Raw genomic sequence first — 12,495 nt, forward strand, 5'->3', positions numbered from 1 at the left:
TAAAATTTTAATTAACGAGTAACGCGCTACTCTCTGAATAGTCAGTAACACTTATTTCTTTTTTCACAAGGTAAGTAACTGTAAGGCATTCTTTTTTTTGTCGTATCTAGTAACGCGTTTCTTTTTTTTTGAAGCAACGTTTACAACACTTATTAAAACTATATAAATTACAAAACTTTATTAAAAGAAAAGGGGAGGAGGGTGGGGTGCAAGATTACGAAAAGCATAAATGAGTCCCTAAAAACGCACAATTTGTTTGTTTTATCTTTTTATTTATTTTGTTTCGCTTTTTTAGTAATTTATTATTACAGTAACAAATCGGTTTAAACTGCTTTCTTCTTGAATACGGCATCCAGGGATCATTTTATTTAAAAGAAAAAATATTATTATGGAAATATCTAAAATATTTAAACGACTTCCAAATAATTGTATAATAATGTATACATACGACACTAAACATACAAATAAATGCATCTATATTATTTTTAGACACAAATATAAATATTTGCCATTTTGTTATAATATTTTATAAAGATTTTTTTAATTTAAAACTTATTTTAAATTTGAGAGCAAATATTAATATCAAATATTTAGATAAGTACTCTTGATCAAACTGCAAATATAATTTATATAATTATTTATATAATTTAGCATTTAAAGTTGCTACACTTTTTAAAAATTTTATATTATTTCAAAAAATTATTTTACAAAATTTTATTTCTATTTTTAACGAATATAAGATGACAGGGGTTAGCCATTTCAAAAAGCTATTCTTTCTTTTAACAATATATGCTACTTTTGCAAAATCCCATAATGGTAAAATGATGGTTTTGTGATAAAATATTTATTTATATTGTTGTCTAAATTCACACCTTTATAAAATTCAAAAAGGTGGGTCTAAAAGTATCTGAATCAATCAGAGACCTACAGAGGTACCATTTGCATGGCCAGGCCCGGATTTTTTTTTCAAAAATTTTTTACAGCCCGATCCGGCCTGGCTTTTTAATTTTCAGGACCGACCTAGATTTTTTCAAAATATTTTATATTTATTTTTGATTTTTATAGGCAATAATGACGATTTCAAATATTTGGTTTTAAAATATACGGCCCGGCTAGACCTGGATTTTATTTTAAAAAAATTATCAGGCCCGACCCGGGTATATTTTAAAAAATTAAAATACGGCCCGGCCCGACTCTAAATCCGGGCCGGGCTTAGGGCCTGGCCTGCAGGTCTTTAATATAAAAGGAGTTAATCATTTTTTTGAAGTACACAATATATATAAATTAAATTTTATTTATTTTGATATTTTTGAACGGTTAGGCTTATTAAAAATTTTCTAATTGTCAATTTCATTCGAAACAAAATATATAAATATATTTTTCATTTTCAAAGTGGTGGTTGATTCAATTCAGAAAAAAATATTAGATTATTTCCTCTAAATGATGCCCATTCCTTAATTCTAAGAGTTAAATTCTATGAATATTTTTGTCAGATTAAATTCTTAATAAAATCTCCTGAAATGAATACCTTTTATTAAGAAAAAATTATGAGGAGGAGACAGGAGAACCTCAAACCAATTTTACGAAACCCTTTACATTTATTGAGAAATATTTATTGTAGATATAGATGTATATATATTAATTATCTATCACAGAATTAAATTTGTAGACTCTGGACTATATCAATTCCAAAATAAATTGAGTTGGATTTTCGAACCCTTTGGCAATATATTATTTGTTCTTACTCTTTATTCTAATCATCAATCTTCTTAAATATCATCATTTTATTGTTATTTTAATCCAGACATTAAAGAATCTTCATGGGTTTGGAATTTTTAATTATGTTAGACACAGATCCTCAGTAAAAAATAGGATTTGACCCGAAACATATTTAATATTTAAAAACAATTCCATGTGCGACCTAAGCCAATAAAAGGTTTCAAAAATTTTGCCAAAGCTCGGCCCAAGCCCATATCTAAAAATTTAATTTATTATATTCGATGAAAATAAACAAAATCTCAATGTAATTAGGCAATTATTTTTTTGCCATATTGAAATGAATATTATTGGAAGAAAAAAGTTGCAATATTTTTTTAAGTTTTATCAACTGTTTTATATAATCTAAATTTAAATGAAATTTTTAGGCCCAAGACCATAAAAGTTATAAAAAAACCAGGTCCAGCCCAGCTGTTGGAAATATAATATAAAACCCATACCCGTAGTGGGTCGGCCCATGAAGGTCTCTGAGACATTATTGAAATAAAATACCTAGTAGGACTCCCTTATATTGTATTATTTTTGAATTATGGAAGTCGCAATTTCAATTGCATCTTAGACATTTAATTGTTATTTTTTTTTAATATTAAATTTTAAATATTATAGAAATTTTGCTAAAAAAAAGAGAGGAAAAATAAATTTAAATTTTCGATAAAATAAAGTAAGCTTGATGGGTCAATATAGTGTTTACATAAGAAAAAAAGTTTGGATATTAATGTTGGGAATATAAAAACAACGCAAATTATTTTTTAAAATATCTTTAAAAAAAATTATATAACTAAGCTGTATTTCCCAAGTTAGCTTGTAACTTATAGTTAGCTCCATTCTTAATTAGGTGGGCCTCCTTGAGTTAACTAACCTAAGTAAATTGTTCACTGAAACATATTTACCCTTGTATTGGCAACTACACTTCATTCAGCTGATGATGAAATAATTAGTTTATATAATATTGTTTTGTTTATTATACTTTTAGTAAAGATATCTACCAATTTTTTCTTCAAATTTTGAAAATTATTGTCCAAATTTAAATATCACTATAAATGCCCTTTAGAATAAATATCTATTTATTAGTTTGGAAATTATATAGTATTTTTAAATAATCGATATTTTGTTATATTATATATTTGAATAAATCATTATATCTATTTTAGAATCGACTCCCATAGGAAAAGATTTCACCGGTACATCTGCCCCACAACTTTTATCGACAACTACAATCTATTTACATGAAGATGACAGAATTAGTATAATATTTTATTATTAGTTTTTTAAAATGGTGGAAAAGGGAAAATTAAAATTGAATTTATTAAATATGAGGTATACTTGATGGTAAAAAAACGAATATAAAGTTAGACCTAACATTTTAAATTATTCGGTTATAGTTAATTTTTTATAATTAACATTTCGTTATTGACTCTGTCCATCTAATAATGTTTCATTATAGTTAGCTTCACTTTTTTAAAAAATATGAATTATACATACAACAGATTTTGCCATAAATATTTATTTAACTGATTATTAAATTATATAAATTGTATTGTTTTATTAGTGATAGAATTTTTAAAAAATTTGCTTTATTTTAAATTAAAAATAATCAAAATAATATTTTTCGCTAAACCTGCTATAATTAATAAAATCAACTATGTCGGTTAATAGGATTTTTGCATCTGCTTAGAACTTATCCATAACGAGATTTATTGTACACCATAAAAAAAGAATATATTTTTGCCCAAACTTTTTTTACAATCTCTCCTTTTTAACAATTAGTTTTTGTTAATAGAAATATTTTAGAATATTACATTTATTTATTTTTGAGTTTAAAAATAATGTTTAAAAAAATAATTAGATGCACAACAAATATGCGATACTGTTACAGAGTCTAATTTTTATAAGATAAGGACTCTCATCAATGATGCTAACATCCCAAAAATATTGTAAAATTTTAAAAAAAATATAAAATTATTAATATTATATTTTATATAACTATTTATATCTAATTTTATTAAATTTTTAGCGGCGATGATATTTATTTGATTCGCGATAACAATATTATTTATTGGCCTATTGATGGCAAAGATATATTCATCCCTAAATTGAAAGTTAAAAATGCCCATGGTATCGATAGACAAACGGAAAATCAAATAGTTTGGTTAGAGAGTTTTTCCAAGTCGAAACATATTATAGATAGTGATGTAAATATTTTTAACGATATTCTTTTTAGATTGCAAATATTATTTTTAATTGATTTTAACTTATAAAATAATTTAAAATATAACTTTAAAAATTGATTAAATTTTTGCATGCATTTAAAGCTGAAGATATTAGTGAATAATAGTTTTGATAATTGCCCTCCAGTCATGATATGCACTTTAAACTTTGTCGATAATACAACAACTCTCATCTGTTTACTCACTCCTTTTATGGAAGATGAAGTTTGATACGAATGGATTTTTTATTATTTCACAATACTTATTTGATTAAGAATTGAGACGTCAGATATATTCAGTTAATCATTGAAAGAAATTTCATGTGTCAAATTTTCTTTATTCAGCCTCAATATCATTATGATGTTAGAGTGTACACAATTTAGTTCTTAAAGATCTATAGAATTTAGGTCTAATAGTTTAATAATTATAGTTGTTAAAAGTCAGTTATTTATATTATATATCTTTAATGAGAGATTATTTTCAAAATTAATATTTTTTGTTTATAAATTTATACCAGGCGGCTAAAAAAAGATCTAATTTTAAAATCTTTATAACTCTAATCGCGACATGTCACCCGAAATTTTATATTTTATTAAATTATTGAACTTAAAATTTACAAAATTCTTAAGAATTTGAATGAAGTCGTTTTTAAAAATTGAGAAAAAAAATATAAAATTTTTCAAAAAATAAATCAAGACCCTCAATATATGTTTCAAAAGCAGACTAGTAGGTTCCTATTATGTTGGATCAAAACTGTACACTTACTTTTTTCAAAATATTTTCTTAATCATAAATTATAATACATGGTATCTTTTTTAAAAACACAATTATAGAATTACCAAATAAATGTAATTAACCAAATATATGCTATCGATCATCTTTATTTTGTATAATATGTAACAATCTCATCTTCCACTTATTAATTTTACTTGCAAAATAAAGGGTCATACTTCAAAATTTTTTACTAAGGTTTTGTCTTCTAAAAACCGTTTGATCAAATTTTACAGAATTTCAAAGGTATTAAGTTCAATTGATCTTTAAAAACAATTTGATAGAAACCGAGTTATATGTTTTAAAGTTATAAATATTTTAACATGTTTTTTTAGCCATGGTTAGAGTATAAAATTAACGAATTTTTATTTACCATTTGTCTTTTTCTTTATCTTTTTTGCACTAAATAAACTTTGAAAAGTTTTGTGCGAAATATTTTTGCTAACACGAAATAAATGTTGAAATTCTGCATCCAATTTAATAAAAATTCTGAATCTGCTCCTCAATCTGTTCCATTTTAGAAAGCCGAATTTAATTAAGTATTAGCAAGCATACTTAGTTAAGTCAAAAAGAAGTTTTTTATAGCAATTTTTGAACAAAAACAATACATCTATTATAGAATACGATTGAACAAATGCCAAATAGCTATAAAATAATTCAAACAGTTAATGGTGGAAAAGAAACCTTGGAAGTCTCCAATAAATTTATAACTTATATCAGAGGAAATTTTCAGATCAAAGGAAACAAACATATTTACAAAATTATGTTACAAAATTGCAACTCAGGTTAAAATTTTTTAATATTTACATAGTTAGTCGTTAAATTATGGAAATCCTTTTCTATATTTTTTCTTACAATGTTTTATTTGATTTGTAAGTAAACTCGTACATATGTGATTATTAATTGAGATATTTTCTCTAGACCATAAATTAATATCTATATTTTAATTTATTTTATACAGTAATTCCTATTTCTACAAGTATAGTTATTTTAAAAAAAATATATAAATATAAAATTTATTTTACTAAGAATCCATAGACTTAACTTCAACGACACTATTTACATTTAACCCATCCACTGCCAGTAACCTTTTATAAACATATTATAGCTAAAAAAATAATGATGCTTTCTATTTAATCAATTTACATATACTAAAATATTTAGCCTTATGTTATGTATTTTTCTGAAAATTTAATTATTTATGACAATATAGCCACAACAGCTACAAATACCCCCACAAAAGGTAAATTTACTGATCAATAAGGGGCTCTTTTAATTAAAGAATTATTAATAATTTCAAAATAAATTAAGTTCTTAAAAAATTTCTTGAATAAAAATTTATTTTGAAAGAAATTATTATCAAAATTGATAGAAATGCAAAATTTTATATAGTAGAATTTTAACCAAAAGTTTATTTTCAATCTCAACCCATCAATTTCTTAAAATTTTATAAAATGTATATAATATATACTATAACCAAGAGGAATTTTTTTTCAATTTCCAATTCCGTTTCTCCGGAGATATTGACTCATACGAAATTAAAATTTTATATAAATTACTTAAGTTACTTTCAAATATCGGTAAATAATTAAGCTGATCTTTTATATTATTATATAGCTTAATTATAGCCCTTTAATATGAAAATGTAATATATAGTAGTTTTATGTCTCTTATGGTCAAAATAGAATGGTAATATCATTCATATTTGATTACCAAAAAATATTATATATTATTAATATGAATGATATATATTATATGTTAAATTTAATGAATTTTAGCTATAACAAATCTTTTGAGCTCATAAAGAAAAAAAATTTACTTTTTCCATGTCCATTTCCGGGTTTTTATTATCAATTTATTGGTAATAAATTGATTTTTAAATTTTATAGTAAAATAAAAGGCTATTATTAGTCAATGGCAATATGACGTTTAATAGCTTAGTTTAATCATACAAGATATTTGAAACTTATTAATACACAAAATTTTTCTTAAAAATCTGTGGAGGCCAGGTAATCCCTAAAATTAGAAATATTAAAAAATTATTAAATTTTAACCTGAAAATTTAAATTTAAAAAAAAATAGCAATTTGATATATACATATTATGATGTTCTTGCAAAAGTAAAAATATGATTTGAATTACCAGAAAATGCTGATATTTTTAAAATTTATTTTCTATAAGGAAAAAAATCAAAATACCAATAAATGTTCTTAAAAAACTAGAATTTATTATTTTAATTATTAATTTTGAAAGAAAATAAAATAAATTCTATTTTTCCATGGGAATTTTGATATAACATCGATTATTGTTACAATAATTTAATAAAATTGCTTAAATTGGTATTTTATTTGAAGTTTATATATTATTTTATATTGTTAGAATGGAGAGATGAAATTTGCGAAAAAGTTGAGAAAAGTGGTCATTATAATACACGAGAGATTTTCCCTTCATTTCCGATCCCTGATTCAATGTAAGATATGAAAATAATTTGTTTCATTTATTTCATCCTTTATCTCAATTCAAATACAGAGGTCCATATACCTTTATTTAGGAAAATTCATCACGGGGATAAATGTCAAATATTTTAGTTTGTTTCTAATGGGAGACTTATAGTTTTTTAGATATATTTTAGATTTCATTTCTATTAAAATAAATAATATTGAGCATAAATTAAACATTTTTATTTGAAATGTATAGAAATTTATAATAAATCACTGATATAAGTTAACAACACTACTTGTAATAAAAAAAAACTAACCTCTTAAAAAAACAAAATAATCACTATTAAGTTTAATATAATATTTAGCCTAATCTTGCAATTTTCACCCTAATTATTTATAAAATTACAAAAAATTATATATCAGTCCCCAAGTTCGCTTGTTAAGGAATGGAAACGAAATTATTTGGTCCATAGATGGAGGAAATATTTATACAAGACAGAATTATAATGAGGAAGATATAGATTGCTACAGAAGCTCGGTTAGCGAGAATACAAAAGACCAACTTTATTTAGCAAATAGCATTATCGGAGTTGGTTCCATCAGCGCCTTCGATAGTGATGTATAATTAATTTTTTTCATAAATAAATGAAAACATTTATATTATATTAAATTAATAACTTAACATTCTCAATTTAAAAATACACGAATATATTGATAATTTAATTTAAAATTTATATTTTTTTTTGTAATTTATTACTGATTAGTTGAAAACAATTCAAGGAAACTCTTCCAATAATCAATTATCAATATGCTATTACAGTTTTAAAAATATCGATAGCAATATTCTGTGCACGTTGCCCATCGCATCTAATACAAAAGTAATTTCGCTATAATTTAAGTTTATATTTTTGATAAATTTAAATTCTTTCATGTTATTAAAGAAAAATTTGTAAAAAATGCTAAAATTCATGAATATAAATCATGTTTTTTTTGTAGACAATAATAAAGCAACACGCAGATCGCATTATAGTGTCTAATGATGTTCAAACTTCTATTGATAATTCTTTCATCATCAGGATTTCTGGACATCTTGAAGTTCAGGGCACTAAACATAGAAGCAACATATTGCTACGTATATGCCAAGGTTTATATAATTCAAACGATATATATTTAATTTATAATTAATAATTAACGCCATTTCAGTAATTTTTCTATAGTATAATCTATAACCGTGATTCTTTTTTAAAAAAATACAATATATATATAATTAAGTAGCATTCATTTATATTTTACAATATTAATAAAAAGTTTAATGAATGAAGACCATTAATTAAATATTTAGATTCTACAACAATATCAACAACACCATCTATTGTTTCTGTTACCAGTTTGAGTAAAAACATTTTTTAATATTGATCATTTTTAATGATATGCAATAATTTTTTATAAAATATATATTCAGACAAATGAATGATTAAATTAATTTATTTAAAATCAGTTCGTAAAACCTACCCAATTTTAATTATAATTTTAAGATCTGTTGAATTAAATGATTTCTTTTCAAATTTTAATTATTTATTGAATGGGAACCGAAAAATATTTTTAATTTGTGAAGGCTTCAATTTATAGATATTGTCTGTAGTTACAAAAAAACCGCTTTTATTCAATTAAAAATTTATTCACTCAGTGAATGATAGTGAATCCTTTAATAACTTGTTTAATTTTAAATTATGTATCTAATTTGATTTTTAAATTTATCCATATTTAAAAATGAAGCCATTAAAGTACTAGACTATTCGGACAATATTGTTCCATGTAACCCCGTTATAGCTCAATGCAATTAGATAAATGTCGAATTTAAAATTAGTTTTATTTCACACAAATTAGTAACTAATTTCTATAATATATCTTAGACATTTACATTTGATAACATTAATTCTTAATGAGAAATTTTCGATTTTTATTACAATTAATTATGAGGAATATTAATCTATTGAATATATTTCCTATAGCGATATTTTTGGAAAATTGTCAACAATAACATTTCTCAACTATCAAAATTTCTCGCATCTAAAATAGTTTCTCTAAATTTCTTTGATATAATCAGACTCATGGCAAGAATGGCCTGTATATCTAAATTTATAATTTTTCTGTAAAATATTTTATGCGAATGAATGTGAAATATAAAAATTGTATCAAACTAAGTCAAAATTCTTAATCTATAGCGTATTTTTCATAGCAATATAGATTTTTTCTGCTGTAATTATGATATTTTGGTATGGAATAGAAGCATAAAATTTATCATTAAAATCTAACCAATACTAAAAAAATTTACAAAATTATTATTAATTCAATTTATTTTTCATGTGTTTAACTCACAGAAACAACTACTTTCGGATCTGGATAATTTTATAAATTGAAAATATCATATATGATATATGATATAAAAATTTTTATTTAAGAAATTTTTTGATCAGAAGAAGCATAATGCAATATTCAATATTACAGATTTTAAGTCTTCTTATTGAAAATTACTAAAATATCAGACAAAACTGGCAGGCGAAGAAAATTGAATAAAATATATTTTTAATTTGTGAGGGTCTCAATTTATAGATATTATTTGTAGTAAAAAAATATCTATTATATTGCATTCACAGTTAGCTCGAATTCGCGGCGAAGTAAATAAAATATGTTGTGTTTTTATACGTGGCGAATCCTCGTTAATGTGAATGCAGGATAATACCCTATAGTTGATTAAAAAAAATATATTCTAGCAAAATAGCACCAAAACCTTTAATTGTTTGCTTAATTTTAAATTATTTATTAATAGAAAATGTCACAAAAACTGTCATACAAGAGACAACTCCTTTCGGATCTGGTTATTATTATTCAGAAAATAATATATTGTCTCATATTTTTGAATAAATTACTTCAACAAGATATTTTTTAAAGATTTGATATTTAACTCAAAATCAAAGATGACCCTAAGACATTTTAAAAAAATCTGATAACTCGAATGCAAGATAGAAATTTGTTATAGAAAAAAAAATTATAATATTATTTGTTTTCGTTTAAAATAACTAGAAAAAGCTATAATTAAGAGCGGAGAGAGTTAGATTTTTTTAAAAAAAAATTATTTTAATCGGTGAAAATCTATCTATTTTTAAATTGAGCTCTTTTGGGCCCAAATAATTAATTTAGAAGTTTATTAAAAATTTTGTATTATGAATTGTTGATAAAATGTGATCATCTTTTAATTTCTTCGGATAATAACATTTCATTATTTTTTAATTTTAAATGTTAATTCGTAAGGCTGTGTCCAAAGTATCAAAAAAATTTAATCGCGCAATTTGCGCAAATCTAGCGAAAAAAAAATATAAGCCATTTTTAATGGAAAATTAAAATTTTGGCCTAAATCATTTTTTGGTATTTATAGAAATTTGAAAAAATCATTTAGGTCAACATTTTAATTTTCCATTAAAAATGGCTTATATTTTTTTTTCGCTAGATTTGCGCAAATTGCGCGATTAAATTTTTTTGATACTTTGGACACAGCCTAAGAAAACAATTTTTTTATAATTATCTAACATACACTAAACACACAATTTAGTTTTAATTATTAAATTCCAAATTTTCTAGTAAAATTAACAGCTGTAATAGTCTATAATAATATTTTAGAATAAGTGTTCAAAATTTAAAAAAAAGAGAATTGAAATGTTATATTTTAAATATTGGGTGTTACCTAATAATTCTTCACATTTTGAAAAATAAATTCATGAGTTTCTTTAATAAAAATCAGAGACATGCAGAGGTACCATTTGTACGGCCCGGCCCAGATTTTTTTTTCAAAAATTATTTTCGGCCCGACCCGGAATTTTTAAAATATTTTATTTATTTTTGATTTTTATAGCTAAAAATGGCGATTTCAAATATTTGGTTTTAAAATATACAGACAGGCCCGGTTATATTTAAAAAAATTAAAATACAACCCGACCCGTGTACCTGCACTTCTCTGATAAAATTTAAATAATATATTATATATTTTAAAATTTACTAAAAATAAATTATCTTATAACATAAAACTGTATGATACACTGTGTAATTAGGGATATGTATACTGAATTAATAATTATATTTATAATAAGCGATAAGTTTCTTATTTAAAAGATTGTAATATTATAGATAAATAGTTAGAACAATATAAAAAGGAAACATTTCATTAAGAATCAAAATTATACTTATTGTATGGGACATTCTACTTTCATATTTAAGACTTTATTTTTCTATTAGAGATATAATTTTTTTTTTTTTTGATTGTAAATATTTTTATTCAATATAGTTTCTCACATCAAATATAAAATAAAATAAAATAAAACAATATTATATAAAAACGGAGGTGGGACTACAAGTTCCCAAAAAACATGCGTAATTATATTTTAAAATTGTGATTTGAAGGTTTTGTTTTAAAAAATAAAATTCTTTAGGTTCTGATGTAAGGGCTCTTGTCTTATCCCCTATATTTTTTAAAAACTTTAAAGTTCCGCGTGGCATATGTCCAAGGGAAGAGATAACAATCGGTGTAAAAATATAATTTGTGAATTTGGAATATTTCATTGTTTTTTTTCTCGGCTATATCAACCGGATTAGAATTTAAATTTTTTGGGAAAGAAGATACGCAAATTGGTCCTTAAATCCATCTGAAGAATATCAATTTGTAGCTAATAAAATTATTTACCTTTTATAAAGGTTTATTAAAAAGGAATGCACAACAATTTATTAGATAAATAGTTAATTTTATCTATTTATTAATAGCATTTGATACTAAATCTAGCTCAATATCGCAAGAAACAACTATTTCTGAATTGGGTTATTATATTATAATTATATTAATAATTTTTGCAAAGTTTATAATTTATACCATATTATATGCTAAAAATTTTCTAATAGTTTTAATTTTTACTTATACATTAATAGATAGTACCATTAAACCAGAATCATCGGGAGAATCAACTGTTTCCGGAACTGGTTTGATTTTTATATTTATTATCATATATAAAAAGAAAGTTATTTTAAAATCATTATTATTTCTTGTAATTTGGCATATGCTCAATGCAATTAGATTGGTAATTAATATTATTTAAAGCAAATTGGGTACTAATTTTATTAATTTATCTGATACAATTAATTCCTATCACGATACAATTTATACCTAATTTCATTAAGCTTGGACGGGATACTCAAATATATTAATCTTTTTAAAAAGAATTATGTAAATTAACAGTTTGTACAATATGATATTTA

The 12,495-nt window shown here is 23.2% G+C and overlaps 1 protein-coding gene across 1 annotated transcript in view; it reads left to right on the forward strand.

The window, feature by feature from the left end:
• The first annotated feature begins 8,002 nt into the window (after nt 1-8,002).
• Nucleotides 8,003-12,495, forward strand: part of LOC135929787 (uncharacterized) — a 29,895-nt gene continuing 25,402 nt past the window's right edge. Inside the window, exons 1-6 of the mRNA XM_065466503.1 lie at nt 8,003-8,013; nt 8,136-8,143; nt 8,213-8,338; nt 8,537-8,587; nt 12,007-12,060; nt 12,169-12,219. Of these exons, the coding sequence (XP_065322575.1) occupies nt 8,003-8,013; nt 8,136-8,143; nt 8,213-8,338; nt 8,537-8,587; nt 12,007-12,060; nt 12,169-12,219 (301 nt within the window). The remainder of the gene's footprint in view (nt 8,014-8,135; nt 8,144-8,212; nt 8,339-8,536; nt 8,588-12,006; nt 12,061-12,168; nt 12,220-12,495) is intronic.

The sequence above is a fragment of the Gordionus sp. m RMFG-2023 genome, chromosome 1 (assembly GCF_954871325.1).
Source record: "Gordionus sp. m RMFG-2023 chromosome 1, tfGorSpeb1-WG-v2, whole genome shotgun sequence".
Taxonomy (NCBI): domain Eukaryota; kingdom Metazoa; phylum Nematomorpha; class Gordioida; order Chordodea; family Parachordodidae; genus Gordionus; species Gordionus sp. m RMFG-2023.